This window comes from Cricetulus griseus, chromosome 4, assembly GCF_003668045.3.
Source record: "Cricetulus griseus strain 17A/GY chromosome 4, alternate assembly CriGri-PICRH-1.0, whole genome shotgun sequence".
In the NCBI taxonomy this organism is placed as follows: domain Eukaryota; kingdom Metazoa; phylum Chordata; class Mammalia; order Rodentia; family Cricetidae; genus Cricetulus; species Cricetulus griseus.
Genome location: NC_048597.1, coordinates 530,195 through 556,727, shown reverse-complemented (window position 1 = coordinate 556,727; position 26,533 = coordinate 530,195). Strand labels below are relative to the sequence as shown.

General features: G+C 46.1%; 1 protein-coding gene across 1 annotated transcript; it reads right to left on the bottom strand.

The window, feature by feature from the left end:
* On the bottom strand, nt 1-25,952 carry Fam3b (FAM3 metabolism regulating signaling molecule B). The gene is made up of 8 exons (XM_027415711.2): nt 25,934-25,952; nt 21,166-21,309; nt 9,142-9,265; nt 5,589-5,647; nt 3,998-4,048; nt 3,389-3,476; nt 1,235-1,367; nt 1-102 (listed from the first exon to the last, which is right to left on the bottom strand). Exons 1-8 carry the CDS (start codon nt 25,950-25,952, stop codon nt 13-15), a joined length of 708 nt encoding a protein of 235 aa, XP_027271512.1. The 3' UTR covers nt 1-12.
* Between the last annotated feature and the right edge of the window lie 581 nt (nt 25,953-26,533).

The window sequence follows — 26,533 nt, the reverse complement described above, 5'->3', positions numbered from 1 at the left end:
GCCCAAACATTGCTATCCCAGCCCTTTGGGAATGCATCCTTCAATCTGGATCTCAGCTGGCCAGCCCCAGTATCTGTTCTTGGATTGGTCCGAGTGGTTGATCTATGTGAGGGGAAGAAAAACAGCGTCATTTATCCACTAAGACAATCAAAAACCACTATATCTGTCTGTTGTGAGCACGAGTCTCATCGTGGCATTTTTCTCCAACCCAGGTTAAGGTTAGAATTCTTCTCAATGCCCCGCCCCTTCCTTCCTTCATTCAAATTCTTTCTGTCATTTCTTCTTTACTTACTTCCTGGCTTCCCTCCTTTCACTCCTTTCTCTTCCCTTCCTTCCTTTCCTTTCTTCAGTTTCTTTGGTTAAAGAGGGTCTTATTCTGCAGTCAAGGTTAGCCTGGAACTCACAGTGATCCTCCTGCCTCAGCCTTCCAAGTACTGAGATTATAGGTCCAAACTATCACACCCCAGCCTCAGTATCGGCCTGGGTGTCACACCCTCCTTCTAAGAGAGGCCATGCCAACAAGAGGAGGCCCAGCTGCTCCTGGCTGCCACTGTCTTCTTTAAACCATGACTCCAGGCAGTGGGAGCAAAGCCTCAAGCTGAGTCAGATATGACCTGTTGTGACCCTGGAGATAGGTGGAGCTCAGCCCTCTTAGAATCCTAGCTAAACGGATGGCCTTATCAGAGCTGTGGGTCTTTGTAGTTCAACCCACGTCCTTCTCTTCAGACTCACTTATGTCTGTTGAAAAGGATCGGGGTCCGCAGAGGCATCGCCCTCAAACAGCTATGTAGCACCACCCATCGGCTGGGAGGTTTACAGGAGACAAGGTGGCACATCAGAACTTCTTTCACTTCCCTCCTTTGCTCTTTTCTTTGATAAACGGACGCATCAAGTCACAGGTGACTGTTCCAAGGGAGATAATCAGCCAACATCTTTCTGTACAGTGCATATTTGGCACCTACTGTATTGGAAGTGGTACACATATAACCACCCCAGGCAGTCCCTCTGCCACCATCCTTGGTCCCATCCCAAAGGAGGGACTAATGAAGGCTAGCCTCCCACCCAAACAGAGCAGTCACCACCAGGAACTGGAATCTACTTGCAGTCTATAGCAAGACCAGAGGAGTCTGGGATGCAACTTAGAGAGGAGCTGAGCAGTGCTCTGTGTGTGAGTGACCTGGACACCTTCACACACCACAGCCCCATCAGAGAAGAAATGGGGAAAACCACTCACTTTTTCCCTCTCCATTTCTGGAGGGAGCTCAAAGCCCTTGGCTGCAACAAACACCCAGCTTGACCTGAACTTCATGTTCTTGATTTCTTTGCTGCCAAGCGCTTCTATGACATCCTTTGCTTGGGCCTCCAGTCTGGGGCAAAAGAGAAATCATGAAAAGACCTCTTGTGGAGGGATTAGTGTGTGTAAGGGAGTGTGTGAGAGTGTAAGAGTGTGTATAAGTGTTGTGTAAGAGTGTGTGTGTGTGTGTGTGTGTGTGCATGCGCATGCGTGTGTGTCTGTGTGTGTGGCTATCTAGCTATCTGGCTGTCCTAGCTGTGTCCCATTGCTTGTCCTAAAGGAAGTGAAACTGGCCTTACTTCCTACAGCCCAGGGTTTCACCTCTAGGCCAGTATATGCTAATGGGTCATGTGACCCTGTTAGTGGACATGGCCATATCTGGGAGCCTTTTGCACTGCATTTGGAGCCCAGTCACCTTAAGTGAAAGGTCACAATGTTTGACTATTCTGTCACATCCTCCCACTCAGCCAGCTTCATTCCCATCCCAGTAGCCCTGCTGCTTCCACATAGTAAGGCCAGAACAAGTAGCTGGAAGATGAAAGCAAATATCAAAAGGTTCCTTTTCCATGTTCCAAAAGGCTAGCTGAGAGAGCAGAGGAAGGTGCAGAAGGAGAGAAGCAAGAGACCCAGGTGCTCCTCAACAAGCTCACTTTCTAAGCATGGAGCTCTACATCTCCTCGTGCTCTTTGAACCATTGGGATGCACATGGAGAGGCAATGACTTCCATAAGTACTCCTAGTGAACAACTCTGTGTGTGTGTGTGTGTGTGTGTGTGTGTGTGTGTGTGCGTGCACAGGCCTTGACTTCCATAAGTACTCCTAGTGAACAACTGTGTGTATGAGCATAGGCATTGACTTCCATAGTGAACAACTGTGTGTGAGCATAGGCCTTGACTTCCATAAGTACTCCTAGTGAACAATTGTGTGTGTGAGCATAGGCATGGAGTGTGAACATGTGAATGAAAGTGTGTGCATACAACCATGTTCATAGCAGCAATCTGTAATAGCCAGAAACTGGAAGCAGCCTAGATGACCCTCAACCGAAGAATGGATAGAGAAAATGTGGTACATTTACACAATGATGTACTACTCAGCAGAAAAAAACAATGGAATCTTGAAATTTGCAGGAAAATGGATGGAACTCGAAGAAACCATTCTGAGCGAGGTAACCCAATCACAAAAAGACAAACATGATATGTACTCACTCATATGTGGACCTGCTTTATGATACATAGTAGTGACCGTGCTTTATCAGAGCTGTTTTTAATGATGTTGCTCAGAATGGTTTCCTTCCAGATGATGATTGAGAAGCTAATTTAAAAAAAAATGGTGCCAGGTACCACAAGAGTAACAGAACTGTGCTGTTTTCTGGGATTTTGTTTTTTACTTTTTTTTTTAAATGGAGTGTGCTGGATGTCTCTACAATTTTGTTCAAATGACTGCAGAACCTGGAAAAGCTGTTGCTGCTATTGATGCATAACATATTGCTATTATTGGTATATATATATATATATATATATATATAATTTGAATTTTTGGAAACTTTAGCTGTGCTGTCAACTTTGGAAAAAAGTATCCCAGTTTACTGTGTTGAGTTGGCATAGTACAGAAATTAACAGCCATATTGGTCTAGAAATGTTGAACTTAATTTTTTCCATTTGTACAGGGGTAACACACTGTATTAAATATGTAAGGTCTTATCTACATGCGTTTGATTACAAAAACTAATAAAGTATTCTCTAAATATAAAAAAAGAAAGTGTGTGCACAGCATGTGTATGCATGTGTTTGTATGTGTTCATAGGCACTGAGTGTGAACATGTGAATGAAAGTGTGTGCACAGCATGCGTGTATGTGCACGCATGTGTGGTGTGTGTGTGTGTGTGTGTGTGTGTGTGTGTGTGTGTGTGTGCAGGAGCGCATGAGTAGAAATGTGTCCTAGTAGAGATGTGGGAGTGATTTCCATCATTTGTCATGGACATTTCTTCCCTTCCCTTGTAGAAGCATCTCACTCCTTGGGTTCTGTAGGACCCAGGGGACTCGCCCTCCTCCTGGATGGCTGCTCTTGTCACATGGGAATAACTGCATACACTCACCTGGAGCTCCCGTCATCATGTGTCACCATGAACAGCAGGGATTTCGAAGGGGTGCTCTGGATGAACTTGGTCATTGGCCCAGAGTTATCTGTAGGGTCAAAGACAGACAGTAGCTCAGGGTCTTCTCAGTGAATAAGGCCCCACCCTGGCTGTGGGCTTCCTTCCCCCTCTGCTGTCTACCCACCCTGAATTCCCTGCTCCCTAGACTGGTCTCGGGGGCACAGTCATGCTTGGCTACTTGCCCAGGAGTGACATTAGGGGTCCCGTGAGACGCTATCTTGGAGAAGCCCTGGGGGTATCGACAACTTGCAGCAGGTACTCAGGGTCTAGCAAATATCAGTCCAAAGATGGAAATAAGGCTAGCCATACAGAGTGGAAAGCCCTGACTAAATCAAACCCTGAAGCTCTAGTTAGCCAAACCTGCCACCAACCCTAGCTTCTGCAAGCACCTATCAACCACCTCTGCCACTAGACAAGAGGTCAGTCCCCAAAGGTGATGTCCTATACAACATAAACACACACACACACCCAAAAAAACCCTCTGCTTCTGTTTCCCCATGGGGTCTACATAGTTTAGTCTTCATTTTAATCTTCAAAGACTTTCCTTACCGCCTTCGTACATGTCAAAGTACTTTGCTGCTATCAGCTTCCCAGTCTCATCTGAAAGCAAAAGAAACGGCTTTAAGGGAAAACTCATGGGACCCCAGCACCAAGTGCATCTGGAAGAAAGGGGTTGTGTGTGGATCATCCTTCCGAATCCTGGCCAGAGCGACTCCATCTTGTTGTTCCAATCTGCAAACAGGCTGTCCTTCCCATGGGCTGCAGGTCGTCTTTCCCATGGTCAGACAGTGTTTGCTGAAACCACAGCCCCTGATAAGAGCAAGGTCAGAGCACACACAGAGCCAGGGTATTTGAGAGTGGCCTGAAGTCACCCCTGCCTCTTCAACACTAGGTGGCGCTCTGATATAGGTTTGCTTAACTGTGGCCTGAGATCCTTCACAATAAAGTAAAACCTTGGTAGGCAGAGGAACAGGAAGTGGCTGTGGCAAGGCTGTCTGTGAGTCACTCAGGTTCCAGTAAACAACCCTAATAAATTCACTCATGTCACCAGGCTAGGCCTGTTGGACTCCTTGTCCGATCCATCTGCTCCTTCCTTGTTTGGGGTGAATCAAAATTTCTTTTACTTCTCCTGGGAAAGTCTTGCAGCAATGGGCTTTCTTTAAAAGGCAGCAGGTGCCTGGCCACTTCTCTAGGACTCTAATCTGTGTCTCTCACAGGGTCTTAATGCCCTTCTTCTTCCCCTCTGAACCAGCAGAGGCCCCTAGTCACACTAGGTGTCCTGAGGGGTTGCCTGACTGACGCTTGTTTGTCCTGCCCCATAGCCCTGCATCACTGGTTCCTGTATGACACCCTGTTCTCTAGCCTGCTGTGGTTCTTACTACAAGGGACCTCTAAAAACACCCAGATCCCACAGAAGGTTGATGATGCACCTGCACAGGTTCCCATGGCCCACAGCAGCCAGACAGAACTGGTCAGTGTTGTTATCCTTTACCTGGTCTCCAGGAGTCAAGAGCAAAGGGACCAACGGCCAGAGTCTGTGTGGATCTGAGCTTCACTATGTCTTCTCTACCTGCCCTTCCCCAATTACAAAGTCTCTTTTAGATTCCGTTTGGGGTTATTTTGTTGTTGTTGGACCACAAATGGTTTGTAGAATAAGACTTTTAAATAACTGTATCATTTTAGAGTTCATTACAGTGTAGACCTAGATATGAGCAAATGTGTTGAAAAACTATGGTCTTGGCCTAGGAGATGGCTCAGGGGATAAAAGGCTTGCCTTGCAAGCATGAGGAACTGAGCTCAAATCCTAAGAACTCAGGTATAGCTGACACAGAACTGTGTGTCTGTAATCCCGGTGCTCGTGGAGATGAGAGGTGGAGAATCGTGGGCCAACTAGTCTCTGCTGTACACACTGGCAAACAGAGACCCAAAGAAGAGATATCAAAGAAAGGGTGACGTAAGTACTTACATCTGAGGTTGTTCTCTGACCACTACATACACTGTGACACATGTGTGACACATGTGTCACACACACACACACACACACACACACACTGATTTTTAAAAGAAGAAACATCAAGGTTATCTATGGAAATCCTACTTCAGGCTTTGAGGGAATTTCTGAGAAACATGTGCCACTTACAGTTGACGGTAGCGATGTTTATCCCTCTTGCCACATTCCCAGTCTTCTCTCCTAACAGCCTAAAACGTGAGTGAGAGTCGGTCAAAGAGTTGGGTGAACAGCCCTCCCTCAACAGCAGCCCTCTCCAGGCCTTCTGTGCTCAGGACACTGGCATTCCCTCTCCGGTGTGCTCCCCCAAATTACTCCACCCTTGCTCCAGACACCTGCAGGACTCAGATTCAGTTCCTGGAAGCTGCATTTCATGTCATCATCTTCATCAAAGGCCAAACAGGAAGGCTTTTCACCCAGGCTTCCCTCATCAGACCCTGAGAAGCCTTGCCTGGTCTCACAGACTCGAGGTGGGATGGCAGCTCCACCAAAAGCTGGGCTTCCTCAAATCTCTGCTTCCTTCTGACCCAGTCTCTGCCTCCTTTTCCCTCAGGACCCACAGGCTTTGCCTACCTCTTAGTGATTCCCTTCACCCACCCACCAAGTATAACCCAGTTTATCTCCTTAATAAGCACTTTACATTCCATCACTTAATTTTTGTTTTTCTTTTAAAGATATTTTTATTTAATGGGTGTATAGTTTTTGCACATGAGTGCAGGGCTTGAGGGGGTCGAAGATGGTAGACGACACCCTGGAGCTGGAGTTAAAGGCAGTTGTGAGCTTCTGGGAACTGAAGTTACATCCTCTAAAAGAACGGTAAGTCCCTCTAACTATTAGGCAATCTTTCTGACCCATTTTTTGCTTGTCAATTGAAGAAAATGAAATGTCAATATCATATGCAATTTTAATTCAGTTTTGGTGTCCTAAATTCCAGGAAGACTATAGTATTTGCTAGAAATGATAATTGTCATTGGAGGTCATAGGAATAATGTGTGTGTATGTGTTTGGGGTCCATGAATTATTTGTGCATGTAGGTACTACATCTGCATGTTCCCATGTGTATGCACATGTTTATAAGTGTTGTATGTGTGTGGTATATGTACAAGTTGTATGTGTGCATATTTCTGCATGTATGCATGCATGCATGCATTGTGTCTCTGTTTGCACATGTGCAGATATGTACATGTGTTGTATGTTTACAATTATGTGCATATTCTGGGTCTTTGCCGAGCTCAGCCTTATAAAGAGAATCTGGAGCTTATTTTTCACGTCAAAGCTGTAAGGTGGGCAACAGGCACTTTATCACTCTGCCTCTGGCATGGTTAACCGAAGGCCTCCAGTAGCCACAAGGTCTAGTGCTTTCTCAGTGTTACAGAACAGTCTATAAGTGCCCATAAGGAGGCAAGGAAGGACTTCTATTCTCAGTAGTAAAAGTCTGGGTAACCCTAGCCTCCACAGGAAGCAGGAGATGAGGAGGAACACATTCTAAAAAGATCTGCTTGGAGGCAATGGTGGTACATGCCTTTAATCCCAGCAGAGGTGGGTGGATCTCGGTGTGTTCCAGCCCAGCCTGGTCCACAAAGTGAGTTCAAGGAGAGCCAGGTCTGTTACACAGAGAAACCCTGTCTTGAAATTAGCAAATAAACATAAAAATAAAAAGATCTGCTGGAATAAGAGACCCCTGAAATGTAGCCAAGAACTTCCCAAGCCAACAGCTGACTGATGACAGACATTGGAGGGGTAAGTCTAACATTGAAGGAGACCTTTGCCCTTGTAGGAACATTCACAGCTCAACAGAAGGGAGCCTGGAGAAGACAACAGCACTTCTGACACCCATGGAGGCCTTAGTGACAAAAGTCTGAAGGCAAATTGAGGGCCACATCAGCTCTCTCAGATCTTACTGAGTTAGAGTCACAAAAGATGGAATAAATAAAACAAAAACAAACAAACAACACACACAGAATTTGTGACCTTTAGCCCAGGTTTTGTTGAAGTAGGTAACCCAGAAAATTAGGACATTTAAAATGTGTTCATGTCACCCTGATCTGCCAATAGCTCTGGGTCTTGGGAACAGCAAATGAGAAAAGAAGACAGAAACCCCTACCTTGTGGTGCTTCAGTTTGACTGGGGAATGTCCTCTGCCAGTTCCTGTGTTGGGAGCTTGGTCCCAGCACGGTGATGCTGAGATGCTGTGAGAGACTGGAGACCCCTGGAGGAGGACCAACTGTCCTCAGAGGGACAAATGCTCTTAAAGTATGCTAATTCCCCAAAGAGAAATTTATTGTAAAAGGGCAAACCTGACTGTTGAGTACCTTTGGCTTGCTTCTGACCATGCAATCTCTGTGTCTATTCTAGATATTGTGAAGCCACTTGCTAAGAGGCAGGACCATGCTCTTGGCCCTCTTGAGTTATAAGATGGAATTCTTTTCTACAAAAGCCATCCACCTTCTGGTATCCATTATGTGATAGAGAACTGATTAGTGGGAGTTCCTTGCTGATGTTTTTAAAGAGATTCTCAGTGCCTGGCACACTGACAGAAAAAGCTTGACACATGAAGAAAGTCAACAGAAGCAAAAGAGAAAGGAGCCAGCAGAACACAGCAGACAACAGTGGCACACTCACAGGCTCCAGCCAGCCGGCCAACTGCACTTCAAGATAACAGCACTTAACACATTCGAAAAAGAGTGGGGAAAACAGAAATTTTCAATTGGAAGAAAAAAAAAAAAACTGGCAGGCTCACTTGGGGAAAAGATAGAGCTTAAAAACTAAAATGACATGATAATCTAAAACCAGTAGTCAATGGCTGGGTTTATGGACAGATTGGACACAGTAGAACACACTAATGGTGACATAAGAAACAGTTCTGTCCGCAGTAAAGCATAGAGAGAAAAACTCGACAAATGGAAAGTGCACTGTGGGGTATCAGGAACAGAGTAATAAGGTTCAATAAAAAGCAGGAAGTGAGCTGAGCAGCAGCCTTCATTGCTCTCTAAGTGACAGAATGTGACTTGCTGCTCCAGGATCTGCCCCTATCACTTCCTACCATAACGCACTGTGCGCTCAAATTGCATGCCAACATAAACCCTTTCTCATGTGAGATGCTTTTGTGCAAGTATTTCATCATAGCAATGGGGAAAGAAACAGGAAATTTATCAAACACAATGAAAGATTTTGAAGTACACTTAAGAAGCCCCAAAATATCTAAATAAGACAAAGCAGGACACACCAGGGGACAAATGCTGAGACCAGAGACAAGTAAAAATATCTGAAAAGCACTGAGCACATCAAGACCCCATTAAAGGAACTATGACTCTAGAGATGTGTAGGGTTCACTTGTGAGGATGGAAATCACTCGATTACTGAGCTTAGCTGTCACCAAGACTGCTAGGACCCTCTCTGATAAGTACCTGCATTTGTAGCTAAAGTCTCTTCACAAAGAAAAGTCCAAGCCTGGGTGGCTTCACTGGTAAATTACATGGAACTACCATAAAAAGATACCATAAAAATCCAACCAAGAACACAAACAGCCCTCAGAGACACCCATCACCCTTCCCCGGGAACACAGGGGAACACACCACTTGATTCTCAGCTTTGCCAGAGGTTAGGGACATGTAAGTGCAGCCTCAAAGGTAAGGGTGGAGCGGAGACACAGTCAAGCACTCATCTTCTCACACACGGTACTTACAGCTCATCCTCAAAGCAGATCTTGGCAAACTTGTCCAAGCCACCACCACTGAGCAGCCTGTAGGCATAGGTGTCAGGAGGACATGGGGACCAGTGGTCACATTTTTGCCTTTTCGGGGCTGGGGCTGTAAAGACAAGAACAGGACAATCACATTCGCTCCTCAGGGGTAACTGCTGTGTGGCCACCAGGACCAACAGCTCTGTTCCAGGACCAACTTCCCAGTGTGGCGGGGAAACTGTAGAAGCAAAGTTGGCAGTTGTGTCTGGATCCCAAGAATGCTTCTCAGGATGCATGGCTGACTACCCTGGTTTTGTCTTTTGGTAGCAGCCAGAGATAATGAGCGTGGGTAGCCATTTCAGAAGTGTTAGAATGGCTGCCCTTAGCTACTAACTTACAACATAATGAACACTGGTGGATACAAGCTTTCAGGTCACAGCAGACTTGAACTACAAAGCATGTCCATCTCACAGGAATGGAATACACACTTCTCTCCAGCATACAGAGAATATTTTGTATGCTTGACCTTTGCCAAAATGCCGAGAAGTGACTAGAACATTCGCTCATGAAGACCTTGTGTTAGGGAATAAAACAAGACAAATAATGTAAGGTTGGAAGAAGGTTTCTTTGGGATTCAGAGCTGGCTCGGAAGTTAAGGGTGCTGACTGCTCTTGAAGGGAACCAGGGTTCAATTCCTAGGACCCACAGCTCACAACCATCTATAACTCCAGTTCCAGTGCCCTTTTCTGGCTCCACAGGCACTGTGCCCACATGATGCAGAGGTATTTATAAAGGCAAAATACCCACCCACATGAAATTTGTTTTTTTATTTATGTATTTATTTATTAGTATTATTTTTTGTTTGGGTTTTTGTTTCGTATTAGGGGTTTTGTTGTTGTTTTTATTGTTTTGTTTTCTTGAGACAGGGATTCTCTGTGTAGCCCTGGCACACACGCACGCGCGCGCACACACACACACACACACACAGAGAGAGAGAGAGAGAGAGAGAGAGAGAGAGAGAGAGGGAGACAGACAGACAGACAGACAGACAGACAGACAGACAGACAGACAGAGAGAAGTCTAATATTTCTGCACACTAACAATAAGCTGTCCAAAAGAAACTGAGGAAATAATCTAATTTTTTTCTTTTTTTAAAAGATTGATTTATTTATTACATACACAGTATTCTGCCTGCATGTATATCTGCACACCAGAAGAGGGTACCAAATCTCATTACAGATGGTTGTGAGCCACCATGTGGTTGCTGAGAATTGAACTCAGGATCTCTGAAAGAGCAAGCAGTGCTCTTAATCTCTGAGCCATCTCTCCAGTCCCAAGAAACAATTTAATTTATAATTACTATAAAACAGTAAAATACTCTGGAATAAATTTGACCAAGGAAGTAAATGCCCTGTATGTTGTAAACTATAAAACAGAATCAGAAGACAATTGTAAGTAGGATCACCTGTTTGTGAATTAGAATAATTAATATCTGAAAATATTCATACTTTCTAAAGTGATCCACAGATTCAAAAACCCAATGTCATTCTTCACAGAAATAGAATGTGTATGGAGGGCTGGTAGGATGTCTCAGCGGGCATGGGTGCCTACTGTCAAACCCTGGGCTCAGTCCCTAGAAATGCATGGTAGAAGGTGAGAACTGATTCCCTTAAGTTTTTCCCTGCCCTCCACACAGGGGCTGCTGTGGCACATATGCACATACATGCATAGTTAATAAATAAAATGAAAGAAAGAAAAAAAAGTTTTCCACAAAAGATCTTCAGCAACCAAAGCAATCTAGAAGTAGTATTCTGCCTGATTTTCAATTGTTATTACAAAGCTCTAGCAATCAAAACAGCATGAAGCTGTCATTAAAACAAACATATCTGTCAGTGGAACAGAGAGAGCAAAGAGATAGTGCTGGCTGGTCTTATGTCAACTTGACACACAAACTAGAGTTATCTGAAAGGAGGGAACCTCAATTGAGAAGATACCTCCATAAAATCTGGCTGTAAGGCATTTTCTTAATTAGTGATCAATGTGGGAGGGCCCAGTTCATTGTAACTGTGGTCATCCCTGGGCTGGTTCTGGGTTCTCTAAGAAAACAGGCTGAGCAAGCCAGAGAGAATAAGTCAAGTAAGCAACACCCCTCCATGGGGAACTCTGCATCAGCTCGTGCTTCCAGGTTCCTGTCCTGCTTGAGTTCCTGTCCTAAGTTCCTCCAATGATGAACAGCAATATGGAAGTTTAAGCCAAATAAACCCTTTCCTCACCCAACTTGCTCTTTGGCTATGGTGTTTCATAGCAGCAATAGAAACCCTAAGACAGACATTATTTAATAAATGATGTTACAAACTAGACCTCATGCAGATGGATAAAGCCAAGTCATCTCACACTGTACATAAAAGCAGAACTCAAACTAGATCAAAGACTTGAGTGTAGGAACAGAAACTGTAAAACATGGGGGAAGCCTTAGTTATGTTGTACAGACAATGATTTTTCTGAAATGACCTCAAAAGCACAGCAGCACAGTCAACAGAAGAGACAGTACAGTCAGGATTACTTCAAACAGAGCTAAGAAGCCGGGCAGTGGTGGCCACACCCAAGGACTCTGGAGGCAGAGGCAGGCAGACATCTGTGAGTTTGAGATACAACTCTACAGACTGAGTTCTGGGACAGCAAGGGCTACACAGAGAAACAATGTCTCAGAAAACAAACAAACAAACAAAAACAGAGCAAAGAAAGAGACAACCAAAAGAACAGGAAATAGTTCTGGACCAGTCATCAGCTACAGGGTTAGGTCCAAAGTACATAAGAAACCCCAGGAGTTCAACAACAAGTTTTAAAACTGATTTAAAAACGGACAGAGGGGTGGCCAAGATGAGACCCAAATCCCATTCCTGCATCTCCCTGGGTGTTTCTAAAGGTAATGACACCACTGTGTTGAGAACCTGCAGTCCTGTGCTCATTGCAGCTTACTTACATCATGAAGTTCGATATGTGTACACAATAAAACACTATTCAGCCTTAAAAAGGAAGACAATCCTGTCACTTTGGGAAAACCGGAGGACATCCTGTCAAATGAAGTAAGCCAAGCGCGGGAAGACAAATGCCACAAAACCTTACTCCCATGTGCAATCTAAAGAAGTTAAACTCAAAGACACAGAGCTGAATAGTGGTCGCCAGGGATTGGGCAGGTTAAAGAGTGTGGGGGGGGAGAGGAACGGCTTTGTTAAGAGTACAGTGAATTAGATGAGATCTGAGCTTGTTTGATCAAGTGACTTGCCATGAGACATGGTTGATAACACATTGTATTATACTTGGAAATTGCTACAAGAGCCACCTTCAAGTATCCTTAACCTGCAAAACAACTTCTAGCCAAAAGCTCTGCTGCTGAGCTCCAGTTAGACATTCCCCCAGCCCGGAGTCTGCACAGATCCTAATGGCACACTGTATCCACATGTACAAACAGATTTGACTCCTGAATTTTTTTATTTTCTTTTTGACTCCTGAATTTTAAAGTTAATCAGTCTACTGAAGGGAGCCCTTCAGGCCAGCAGGAGAAGTCAGCAGGAAGTGGGACTCGGTGCCAGGCTTGAGGACTTGAGCTTGACTCCCCAGAGCCTGCATGTTAGAAAGAGAGAACCAACTCTCATTGTCCTCTGACCTCCACACCTGTGCCACAGCAAACACATACACATGTGTGCATGCGGGTAATAATTCTTCTTAAAAGATAGGAACCATGATGCTGTGAACAGCTTTATCCCTGGAAGAACCTGCTGGAACAGGTCAGAGTTCAGAGAGCTGCCATGATGTCCAACGTGCTGTTGTGTCCCTGATGGACATGACCCCAGACATGACTTCTTGGGGGCCACAGTCCTCTGTCCCCAAAAGGAAATAAAATAGCAGAGATGGCTTCCTCTCCTTCAGGGTGGTCTGGGCTCCTCTTTGCCTGCCCTCTGTCTCCTCAGCCCAGTCCAGCCCCACACCAGTATCCCCTACAATGTCTTTTTATTGTATTTTGTTAACTCTGACTTACGGCCTCATTTTTAAAAAACATCTCCAGAGAAGCAGAGATTTTGAGTTAGTATCCAGTCATCACAGCACCTCCACGGTGGGCAGTGCTGTTGGAGGCATGAACATCTGTTAGGCTGACCCATGTGTACATGAGCCCATGAATTCACAGACAAGAGAGTCTGCCAGCACCAGGGGTGAAGGCTGGGTGCAGGTCAGCAGTACAGCACACACAACAAGTCAGGCACCCCTCCACTGTAAAGAAAACGAGAGGATTAACAGGAGACCCTGGGAGCAAGGACAGCATGCTGATCAGTTTCTACTAACTCCCTTCCTACAGATTCTGATTATTTAGACCAAAAAGAAAAGAAAAGAAAGAAGGAAGGAAGGAAGGAAGGAAGGCAGGAAGGCAGGAAGGAACGAAGGAAAAAAAGGAAAGAAAGAAAGAAAACCCCATACATTTTCATTCTTGAGGAGGAATCTTTACTATTCTAGCTTTACAACTATTTCCTTCTGGAATTTCCCGAGCACACAAAAGGCATCTATAAAGTCGGAATATGAATTAAACATGTTTAAACACCATGCCCTGTTAATCTTAAGATTCAAGTACAATACTTACTGTGGTTCTTGTCAAGTTCTAGGCAGCCAACTTAAATCAACCCTTCAACCCAACACACACATACACACAAAGTGACGCAAACACGTTATCTCCCTCATTTCTAGATAATTTTAACACTCCACAGTATGCATAACAATTTTAAAAGATTGTGTGTGTGTGTGTATGTGTGTGTGTTTGTGTGTGTGTGTGTGTGTGTGTGTGTTGTGTATCTGTGGGTGTGCCAGTAAACACACCCACACATGCACAATCAGAGGCCAGTGGAGGGTGCCAAGTGTCTACTGCTCTTTGCATTATTCCTTTAACACAGGGGTCTCTTACATGCCGAAAAGTTTGCTGCCTTGGCAGATCTAGTGGCCAATGAGCTTCTGTGATCCACCTGTTTCTGCAATGCTGGGGCTACAAATATGCCCAGCTGCCCTCAGCTTTTAATGTGGTTGAACTTAGGTCCTCATGTTTACAGAGCAAACACCCTTACCACGGAGCTATGTTCCCAGACCCTAGTTAACAATCTTTGAAGTTTAATAATAATACTCATTCTTTGGATAGTCACCTGAAAATGCATTGAACAGACTATCTATCTATCTATCTATCTATCAATCTATCTATTTTTGGTTTTTTGAGACAGGGTTTCTCTGTGTAACAACTCTGGCTGTCCTGAAGCTCATATAGACCAGGCTGCCCTGGAACTCGCAGAGATCCACCTGTCTGTGCCTCTTGAGTGCTGGGATTAAAGGTGTGTGCCACCACTGACCGGCTAATAACTTTAAAAGCAATAAACACACTGTTTAAAAGTAGGTGCTTCCTGGTTTACAACTTTGCAAACATTTGCATCTATAAACTCAGTTTAGAGAGGTGATGCCTCAGATGAGAGCATGTTTTCCCTTTATCACAGTGACCATTCTCTTACTCAGCAGGTGTGACAGCTTCCCTGTGGACAACGCTATGCCTTACACACCTGGCCTGTGGATCAGGAAACAAACATCTCCCCATAGTCTTGCCCTCCTGACAGCTTTGCAGCCAGAGTGCTGGTTACAGAGTCTCCTCCACTGGCTGTGACGTGGGCATGAGCCCATGCATGAACACTGTATTCCCACAAATACTCTGTTGTTACCCTGCAGGGGAGCCTCTGATCTTAATGGTTGTTCAAAGAGAAGCCCTGTGAACATCCCCAACTTGTCAGGTCCCAAAGGACAGATGCTTAGGACAATAACAGTGTGGTGGCCAATTGCAGGAGGCAGCAAAGAAAAACACAAAAGATAGTTTAAGATGATTATAAATCCAGCTGCAAAATATAAGCAAGCAAACCGCATCTTTGCTCTGTAGAGACCTCCCAGAAATGAGGAAGGCAGCAGCAGCCTGATTGTTCAGGAACTTGGCTCTGGAAGCCCTGAAACATTCCAAAAGCAGTGAGAAGCCAAATTAGACATTATACCTCAGAGTAACAGGGAGAGAGCAAGAAGGTAAACAGCATTTCTTTCCCCTAAATGTAGGGGAAACTTTACAATATAATCAGTATGTTTTGCAGTTCATCTATGCCTACAGGGCTGTCAGCAAACACATTAAATATAGTTCTAACATACATAGACACATATGAGTCAAGGTCCCTGGTTGGTCTGGAACTTGCTGTGTAGACCAGGCTGATCTTGAATTCATGAAGATCTACTATGGCCCCTCTGCCCCTCTGTCCCGCTGCCTATGCTGAGATTAAAGGCATGAGCCACAACACATTTAAAACATACCTGTAGGATATATTTTATATTGTAAACATAGCAGCAAAACCTTATCAAATGAGTTTATTAGAAATTGTAAAACACTTTGTGAAAGGTCATCTGGTTGTACCTTCCTCCCTGGCCCTATTTCATAAGCCCATCTCCCTTCCTCCTCTGAGACTGAGGCTCCATAGCACCAGGAGCCAAAGTGATGGGCCCAAGAAACATTCAGGCTCTATCCGATCATGTGACCATTCTCCGGGCAAGGTGACAGGATCTGATCTGGCAAAAGACAGCACCTTTCCCTCTAGGATGGGAAAGGACCCAGATGCTCACTGCCAAAGGCACATAGACCTGTCAGAACAGTCATAGGCTGGGCTCTGGCTGGGCTGTTCCTTGTTCCTTGTTCCTTCTCTGTCTGTCAGTCCAAGAAGGTGTTAGGGCTCTGGATCAGGATGGGATGACCAGTCTAACAAGGAAACAAGACTCTACCTGCTCAAATTAATAGCCACAGTCTCACCAGATCTCCCCAATGTGGATATCAAAGGGCCTCCTTAACCTCCACCTGTGAGACCAGTAACAGAGAATGATGGGGGGGGGATGAGAAACTAACAGGTAGAATTGGCCTGAAGACAGACCACAGCCATGGAGCTGCTCACTGGAGGCTGACACCCACTGCAGAGCTTGGAAGCATGTACTAAGACTATGCATGCCTTCTACACAGAGATTTAAAATGCCAACTCGGGGCAAAGATGCTATGATTTCTTGCTTACAGATTCATTGATCACTAAAAGTTTATTTTTACTGTTTCATAAACAGAGATTTTCCCCAAGTTAAGCTTATGCTTTCATCATTTCATACATGTATATAACGTATTCTGATTATTCTCTTCCTACATTCTTTGAGTACAGTTTAATATTTAAAATTTCCTTGATGGCAGATGGGTCACCATCTGCAGGAGACAGGTCCCATGCCTGGGGTGAGAAACCGGAGCAGGACTTCTTACCTAGCTCCCCCTTCTCCCCCACCCCCAGCACCTAGCTTTGCATCTCATATTGGTACTGCTTTGTATGGACTTGTGCAGGTGAACTTTGTGGAAGAGAGGCCTTTGGTTTTCTTCAGAGTCCCTATGAGCATTCGGCAGTATTGAACAAAGAAACATGGAGGTGGGTATTTGTTTTCTTGAAGGGCCTGGGAGTGAGAGTAGGAAGCCAGTATGTGTTTTTTGATGTTATTGTTTTGTTTTTCATTGTAGCATGCTCACCATATGAGCATGGTCTTCCACTCATTTCCTAAGCGCACAGAAAGGTGCCTGTTCCTCCGACCAGAATCCATACCTCCCTCCCACCTGGCACTGTCCCATGGGGTCACCAAGGACCTCACCTAGCCTCAGTGCTTCCTCTGAATCATGTTCCTTCCCAAGACAGCTGATGTCCAAAGGGACAAGCAGAGGCTGAGGTCTCTGGCCCACGTGAATGCTGCTCATACCAAGACCAAGTGGCTCTTACCAGATCCAGAGGTAGGGAGTTGGCATAGCAGAGGGCTCCAGCCTGCCTCTCAGAAGGAAATGCTATCTCCAGGACTCCAAACAAACACATGAAAATTTCCTTTTCATTCCACAAGCCCTCTCTGAGGCCAAGTTAACCACAATAAATACAGGTTCTTGGACTCAGCCCTAGACCCATGGACTTGTTCATTTCCTGGTGTGGGGTCCAAGAATCTGTCTTTCCAGTTTTGTAGCCTGATCTGTGGGACCCCTGGCAGTAGGACCAGGATCTATCTCTAGGACATGAGCTGCTTTCTGAAGTCTGTTCCATATGGTGAGATGCCTTGCCCAGTCTTGACTCGTCCTTCCTCAACTGAATTGCCAGGCTTTGTTGACTCCCTATGGGAGTCCTTACCCTTTCTGAGGAGTGGATGGGAGGGGGTAGTTAGGGGCAGGTAGGGGAAAGGGGGAGGGAGGGGGGACTGTGGTTGGTATGTAAAATGAATAAAAATAAATTAATTTAGAAAAAAAAAAGAGTCTGTCAGTAAAATCCCCAGATCTGGGTGCTCTCGTTTCCCTGACCCTGGGAATGAGGTGAGGACCCTGAGGGCTTAAGAGGCATGCTAGAAAGTTATTGCTTGATGAGATTCAGTGTGCGGCTACCCTGAAACAGCTTTTCTGACACAGTCATCGCTTCACAGCTCCCAGGAGACTGTGCAGTCAGAACTGGGGGCCTCTGAACACAGCGGAAGTCAGGGAACCATGTTCTCTCGGGCCCAGGCCTCTGTACACTGAAGGTTTGGGAGGAACAAGAAGGATGGGGTTGGGTGGCCATCCATAGGCAGCGTCACTGTGGCCTTTGTTCAGCTCTTGTCTAAGGTCAGAGCATGAGGAGGGAGAGATGGGGCGAGGAGCTTTAGCGGCAGCAGCCACAGCCAGGAGTCCTAAACAAAACAGCACAGTCAGGCTACCCTGGTGAGGCAAAAAGGAAAGCAGCCTGGGAAGTGGCTCCCTCTAGCCTCTGGAAGGTCCTCCAGGACTCAGTGGTGGCGCCCAGACAAAGGAGACAGAAAGTGCAGGAGCTGCCACTAACTCTGGAGCTGACTCCCTCTGCATCTGCTGCCACATCTGTAAGGCCTACATACAGACACTTCCACCAAGCTCAACTGTGAATACCTACTCCGTGCCTATTGGAAAATGCCAACAGAGTGAGGAATTTGTGCTTTCTTGTTTTCAAATTCACACAGCACCAAAAGAGCCTTTTTATTAATCCAATAGGAAATGAAATGTTTTCACATGAGTTTCTTAGCACTAAAACCTCCTGTCTCACTCGCTCTTGTATTGCTGTGAAGAGACACCATGGCCAACACAAATCTTATTAAAAAATAAAAAAAAAAAAGAAAGCATTTCATTGGAGGCTCTCTTGCAAGTTCAGAGGTTTATTCCATTATCATTATGGCAGGGGCATGGCAGTGGCAGGCAGGTGCTGGAGCAGTAGCTGAGAGCTACATCCTGATTCATAGACAGAAAGAGGGGGAAGAGAAGACAGCGAGACTGGACCTGGCTCGGGCTTTTGAAACCTCAAAGCCCACCCACTCCCAGTGACCTACTTCCTTCAACAATCCTTCCAATTCTTTTATACAGTTCCAACTCCTGATGACTAAGCACTCAAATATATGATCCTATGGGAGCCCTTCTTATCCAACCACCACACCTTCCTTGTTTATTTTCTCACAGGACTCAGATTTTAAAGCTTTGATTTGTCACAGTTTTCATGGCTGCTCAGCCCCATGGTTGGGGGCTCCAGGAAAACAGTGTACTGAGACTATCACATAGCAACACTCACAAAAGTACGCAACCCATTTTAAGAGAAAAAGGAATGGTACTTAGAAGCTACTTTTGCAAAAACGCATTGACTCTCCTTGGGTCCACAAGGTATAAAAACCTGGCACTTCTGCTACAGGCCCTTCACTTTGGCTCACCTGTTTGCCTGTGTATATGGATACACTGGTCCTTCAAGGAGTGCTTAACCTTTACATTAGTCCCCCAAGAAGTGTTCCCTTCCAGGATAAAGGCATAGAGATTAGTCACTGACACTAAAGAAATAAGCTGAAGAAGATACTAGAAGATTGACAGACACCCCACGCTCCTGGACTGGGTTAATTAATTGTGTGGAAATGGCCATTTACCAAAAGCAATCTACAGATTCAGTGCACTCTCATTTAAAACTCCATAGCCACTCTTCCTCCTCATGGATGTATAAGGAAATCTGAACATTTAAAAGGCAACACAATAAAACAATAAAATAGGGTAGTGAAAAAATAAAATAGGGTGGTGAAAGGAACCTGAACAAAAAGAATATGGCAGGAGGTATCACCACACCTGATTTCAAGCTATACCACAGAGCCACAGTCTTAAAAACAGCACCGTCCTAGCCCAAGATCAATGAAATCGAACTGAGGACCCAATATTAGTCCGTATGTGTACAGTTAGCCACCTGGTTTTCTACAAAGATGGCAAAAATGCACATTAGAGAAAGGACGGCATTTTAAACAAACATCGCTGGGAAACCTGTATTTAACATGAAAAAAAAAAAAAACGAAACTGGACCCTCACCTTTCATCTTGCACAAAACCCAATTACAAATAATCAAGGACCCCAACATCAGACCTGATGCTGTGAAACTGCCATGTTGAATAAAATCTCCCCTTTGCCTTTCATTGCCACTTTTATCATCTTCTTAACTGGTATGCTGAAGAGAAGTAGCCAAGTCTAGCTCTTGTGACTGCCAGAACACAAACTTTTAATTATAATAGCCTAGAGTCAGAAGAACATCTTATACAATTCACCCTCACTATGATGGCTTCCAGATTGCTGAAGCCTATGGCTACTGGCTACCATCCATCTGTGCAATGTCCGTTTGCCTCCCACCTGTGCCCTGTAGCACTCTCAACCTCTCACTTGTTGGAGTAGGTGTGGTCTTGTTGGAGGAAATGTGTCACTGTGGGGGTGGGATTTGAGGTCTTTTTCTCAAGCTTCACTCAGTGTGACAGTCGGTCAGCTTCCTGTTGCCTGCAAGATGTAGGTCTCTCAGCTGTTTCAGCACCACCTCTGCCTGTATTCCACCATACTTCTAGTCATGATGATACTGGACTCTGAAACTGTGCAAGCTACCCCAGTTAAGTGTTTTCTTTGTGAGTGTTGCCATAGTCATGGTGTCTCTTCACAGCAATAAAAACCCTGAGACTAATGCTGTGGTTTGACTTTCTTCCCCAGCTGACTCTCACAGTCAAAAGTGAAAGAAGAACCTTGAAGACATGCACTCAGAGAGGATAGTTTTAGTTACTGCCTGCCAAGCTCATTAACGGATTTTGACAACACCCATTTCCTTTCCAAGACAGCACACTCCTTCCTGGCATGAGTGTTGCAAATAAAACAGAGACTGGGAAATTGAGAGCACCATGACTCGGTAGAACGTCACCAGCAAAATGGAAAGCAGTCTGCCAGCAGGCACCAGATCTGCACCAGGACCTCAGCCTTGCCTCCACACTGTGGGCCTCCACACCGTGGGTGTCCTTGTATTCCCAGGCTCTGACACTCTGCCCCAGATCATTGACACACTAATCATCTGTGCTCTGAAGCACACCTTTCACAGCCCTTGGCAAGCAATGTGCCTGGCTTAGCCTCTTGGTGGGAGATGCTCCTCCCCTGGTCATCTTTTCCCAACCGTAATTTGTTCCTTGGCTCAACCTTGTTCCAGCCTCTTTACCCTGAGATGTGGCTTGTGCACAGCCCTGTCTTCCAGCAGAAAGTGTCTTAGAAGCCCACTATTTTTTTTGTGTGTGGTATGCACATACGTGAGCCCACATGTGTGTGGGTGCATGTGTATGCGTGGTGTGGAAAGCTGAGGTTAATGCCTGGAATCCTCTGCCTCGGTCACTCTTCTACCTTCCTCATTGTGGCAGAGTCACTCAATCAAATTCCGAAGACAGAAAGACCGATAGTCTCCATAAACCAGCTTGCTGTTGAAATCCCCTGTCCCTGCCTCCCAAGGCTTGAACTACAGACAGGTGCCACACCCACCCAGCATTTACATGCCTTCTGTGAATCCAAACTCTGACCTACACTTGTTTGTCAAGTGCTTTAACTGCTGAGCTATTGCTCTGCCTGTGCCCCACCCCCATTTCTTCAGTACTCACCTTTGAGGACAGGTCTCTCTCCAATGCTTCGGATACTGTAGAGGGTGTTGGACAGGGGCACATCAGGAATGAGCTCTGCGATCAGGTACCCAGAATACCAGGCGCACAGGGAGGAGAAAATAAACACCAGTGCCTTGAAAATACCTGGAGACAGAAAATAGGAGTTACTAGAGGTGACAGCCTATCACATGGACACCTGGGGCATTCCCTTTCCTCCACACCCTACCCCTATCCGGTGCCCAGACTCCTAGGAAGGCAGTTTGATGGGTGAAAGTGAGCACATAAGGGACCCATGGGCTCTGCAGTAGAAGGTAGGCAACACAGACAGACAGCAAGGAGTGTTTTCTAGAGCAAGCAGGTATATATGTTGCCCTGGCTCTGAGCCTTCTCAAAGGTCTGCAGAGTGTGTGGTGATTAGTACAGTGTGAGTCTGAGGAGCTGACACCACTGAGGGCCTTTGCACGACAGGCTCAGCCCTGAGCTTGCTCCTCGGGCTGGAATAGAATCTCCAAAGGGTGGTCTTAGTTTTGCTGCTCTTCTTCTAATCATGACATTTCTCTGTCAAAAGTTACATCAAGGGACCCCAAGCATGTGCAATAGATGACAGCTGACTCTCACACTGAAAGTCTCTCACCTGTCTTATAGCCTCAGAGGGATCTGAAGAGACACTCAAGGATCTTGATGGTAGGAGATCACCACAGATCTTTGTATGCTGGCATGCTATCAAATTTCACCTGGCCATGAGGAGCTACCGATATGGGCTTGTAATACCTTAGGAAGACATTACCCTCTCTTCGGTACCACAAGCCTGGTTCATGGAAAGAGAAAGGTGGGGATGGAAAGAGGAACAGTGAGGAAAAGATAGAGCTAGGTAGAGGACGGTTGTGGAAACTGGAGGAAACCACAACTTTTAGCTCTTCAGTGTTAAGTACAGAGGTATACCAGACTTGCCAGACTGCTTTCTCCCTGCTGAAAACCCCAAAGAGAAGCTCTCTTACTGTGTGCTCTACAGGAGAGGGCAGTGGTTAGGACAGCTCTGAGGTCTATGCAGATGAGACATGTTGTGATCTGAGTGAGAAGCATCTCACGTGTGTGTTACGTGTAATCACACTGGGTCTCTGGCTAGCGGTACTGTTTGGGAAGGTTATACAAACTTCAGAGGGGAACTTTTTTGTATGTCACTAGGCTTTGAAATTTTATAGTCCACCCCACTTCCTCTCTCTGTATCTCTCTCTCTCTCTCTCTCTCTCTGTGTGTGTGTGTGTCTGTCTGTCTGTCTGTCTGTCTCTCTCTCTCTCTCTCTTGCTTCCGGGCTACCAGTTGGGATGTCCCTGCTGCCAGGCCTTTCCACAAGGTGGACTCTGGAACTGTGAGTGACATGTTCTAGAAACTTTTTTGGGGGTAGATTATGTACTAGGACAGCTGCAGAATATGTACAAAGGCAGGGACAGTCCCTTGCATACTGGTAATGTCAGGACAGTTTCATCCCAGTGACTTCTATGAAGAAAATCTTCAAATGAAGTGGCATGCAGAGAGTCTTGCAGGCTCTGCATGTGAGAAACCCTGAGCCGGAGCTGCTGTGTTACTTTTGGAAGGGATAAAGAACAGATTAACAGAATAAATGTGTGGTTCTGATGAGGAAGAAAATGGAAAATGTATGGAATGCTGGGTACCCTCCCAGAGAAGACTCTACTTCATGGCAGGACTGCCTGTGGGCAAGCAACGCGCTCTAGCTGCGACTCTCATCAGGACTCTGTGCTTTGGGTAGAAGGCACAGCCACTGGCCTCCGGGATGGAGACAGCCTGGCTTCTTGCAATGGCATGAGACTGGCTGGAAGATGACAAAATTCAGAGCCAAGACCACTTCTAGGGTAGGCAGAGAGAGCCAGGAGCATTTGGGGGACCAATCTACCCTCAAAGGAAGGAAAAGAGCTCAACTGGGGCGGGGAGACATACAAAAACCTACACTAGTAGAATGTATTCCTATCTTTGGTTGCCATGACAAAGTAATGCAGACCAAGAGTGGTAATGGAAGCATTTCCTCATGATAGTAGGAGCTGAGGGCCAAGGTCAAGGTGTCACAGGGCCAGTTCCTTCTGACCTCCTCTCCTTAGCTTGTAGATGGTATCTTTCCCTGTGTCCTTGGTGGTCATCATTCTAAGTATGCCTTTGTCCCAATCACCTTTTCTTGAAAAGACATAGTCCTGTAAGCTTAGGCTCTATCCTGTGAGTTCATCTGAACTCATTTGAAGACTCTTCAAATCCAGTCCCATTCTGAGGTACTGATAATTAGAACTTCAGCACAGGAGTTTGGGCACAATTCAGTCCCTACTATAACACCAGGAAGCAATGGCACAGCCTCTCCATGCATGAGACACCTGCAGCAGTTCCTGTCCCTGAACAGACAGGACACAGGCAGCCTGTCAAGACAGTGGTCCCAGCACTAATAGCAGTGACAACTAGGCACCTGAGCTAAACAAACACAGGGAAGATATTTCTGGAAGGTAGGAGCCCAGAGACTCTGGGAAAATAGTTCCCAGCACCCTGGGTTGGTAACTGCCCTTGTGGGAAGAGACCCAGCAGCTTCAGAAGCGAGGAAGGCAGAACAGAGTCCAGGAGCTTGTCTGTGGTTGTGTAACCAGGGCCTGCCTTTCCTCAAATGGTGATAAAGCCATCAACTTGGGTAAGCACTTTTGGTTCATTTGTTACCCAGAGAAACCTGGGGTTGAAGGCCAGCACTTGGCACCAGAATGGTATAGTTGGTATCAAAGTACTTTGTCCTCAGAGGTGTGTGTTCTGTGCAAGTATATGCAGCTGTGTGTGTGTGTGTGCATGTAGTTGTGCACACATGTATTCCAGTCTCATCCTCACTATCAGATGCCCAGGGCCTCTGATGCCTGGCCATTTAACTGAAGAGTCAGCGAGAAAACAATCCTAAGCCCAGCCAGTGCTACACATGGGATCTACTGAACTTCTGTGGGTGTCCCAAGCACAGTGAGGCTGAATAGCCCCATATTTCTGTGCTGAAGTTCTGCCTGTCAGGACCTCAGAAAGAAAAAGGATGTGAAGACATAATCCTTGAAGAGACAGGTAAACTAAAATGAAGTCATCTGGAAGGACCCTGATGTGAGAGGAGATACGACAGACACACTTGGAGGGAGACCATTGGTCTTGCTAATGGGTTTCCTCCAATCTGAGTGAGGACAAGGAAGCTGTTTGTCCTTGCCAACATGCATTCAAATCCCTGACCACACCCATGCCTTTTAGACCTGTTAAGCCAGGAAGGCTGAAACTGAAGAATCATCTCTCAGAGTTCAGCTGACTTTGCTGTCCACTGCCTCCCCTGTCCTGTCCATGGAGGCTTTTAGGCAGGTAGTGCTACCACAGCCCATCTTGCCAACACCCCAGTTGAGGGACAAGACACCCACCCTCAGAGACAGTATCTTGGCAGCTTCCCAGGCTCAGTGAGAATAAATCTGAACCTAGACAGATGAGCCAATGGCAAGGACTACTCCAAGAACACTGCCAAATCCTTAGCTCACCAAGGTGGAAGTAACACAGCCCCTCCTTTCACGATCACATTTGCTGGGGGAGTACAACTGTGAAATTTTCTGAAAGCTTCAGATAAAAGAACCACATAGCTCTTGTGTGAGTCACAAGGGCTGTGAGGAAAATGGCTGTCAGACAAACCAACTGGTAACTTCCAGCTTCCTCTTTATGTAGCCTGGAAAATGATATTCTGATCAGACTGTATGGAGATAATGAAGCCATTCTTCCAAAGGAACTTGAATAAGGGCCAATGCCATGCATGAAGGATGTGCTCCATTTCATTCGTGAGGGACAGGGCTGTGTGCTGAAAACATCATCATCGTGCAAAGATCGCAGAGATCAGTCACACAGAGTAAGGGGTCCATGCTGTGACAGAACAACGTCCGTCATGCTGGCCTTGTTCATATAGATGCACATATGCAGTGACACCGGAAGCAGAAGAGAGGCCTGATAGGGAAATCAAGGGCACTTCTCCTTTCTTAGCCTGCCATGTTTGCACAGCACCTGCTGTGGCTGCTCTGGTGCTTTCCTTGTGGGAGCTGGCTTCTTCACAGTGTGAGTGAAAAGCAGAATGGCAGAAAAGGCAGGCTCTGAGAGACTCCAGGACTGAGGACAACAGTGAGCTTTCTCCCCACTTTACCATCTTCCCAGGTCTCTTACCAATTAGAAACGTAGAAACAGGCTTGTGAGAGGGTGTACCTGGGTACTGTCAAGATCATCTGTAATCAGGGTTCTCACTTCTCACACCCCCAAGTAAACACCCCCAAAGGATCAGCCTCATTGTCCCTTCACCATCCATAGAGATTACTAACATGGTCAGCTTGAAGGGTGACCACTCCTAACCCTGTCCAGTAGCTAACCCCTTCCCAGCTGTCCTGGCTCTAGGGCCTCCTACTCAGGTAGGCTGATCCGCATGGACTAAGCCACTTTGGTCACCCTGTCTGCCCTCACAGGATATCTACTCTGTAGGTAGAAGATTACACAGAACCCCTCCCCGCTGGGTAATAAGAAAAGATAAATGGAGGGGTAGCCCTCTGAGAAATCTCAACTCCCACTAGGCCCTCCTCTGGATTTTTGTTCCCACCAGGATCCCAGGTCTCACAAGAGGTGGCCCTAGCCAGAGCCTTCACCCTTCTGCCGCAACTCGGCAATTAGGAAGGGGAAGGGGTACTGTCCCTTCCCCCTAGGCAGAAGCAAGTCTAGCTGCACTGACACTCACCTGCAGCAACTGGACGCATCTTCCAGGAACTGCTCTCTTCCTACCTAGCTCTTGGCTGCAATTCCCAGGGACCTGTGGAAGCTGGCTTACCTGACTGGACTGCCTGTGCATGGGACCGCCCTTAAGGCAGGCAGACAAGGGCGTGTCAGTCCCAGTAAATGGGAGGACCCATGGACCAGGCAGGTTCAATGGGCAGCTGGCAGGCTGGCAGGTGTGGGCGGTGCTGCACAGTTGTCAACACCCAGGAGCTCCAGGGTCACCTGAGAAGCAGGAGGCACTCCTTGCCCTGCTCACTCAGGGCCCCAGATGCCCGGAGGCCAGAGCTGATAGAATCAGAGAGAGCACAGTAGGGTTTACAGCTAAGGTGTCCCTTAACAGTACCATCCCTGACCTTAATTTAATATTTCACAACAGGAAATGGCTGCAAAGTACAGATTCGCTCAAGCCTTGTGAACACAGAGTTCAAGGCTCTATATTGTGTTCAAAATAGTCACACTGCCCACTTCTTTACTGATGGGATGATTATTTTGGGGAAATGAGATAAGAGAGAAGGTTCCCGGGACATGTATATACAAAGACATGGGGTCCCAGTGAAAGACC

Coding starts and splice junctions, on each gene's coding strand:
- Fam3b (XM_027415711.2), bottom strand. Junction 9,266..21,165: donor AGAGAGACCTGTCCTCAAAG/GTGAGTACTGAA, acceptor TTGTCTTTACAG/CCCCAGCCCCGAAAAGGCAA. Junction 3,477..3,997: donor CTTTGACATGTACGAAGGCG/GTAAGGAAAGTC, acceptor TTGACCCTACAG/ATAACTCTGGGCCAATGACC.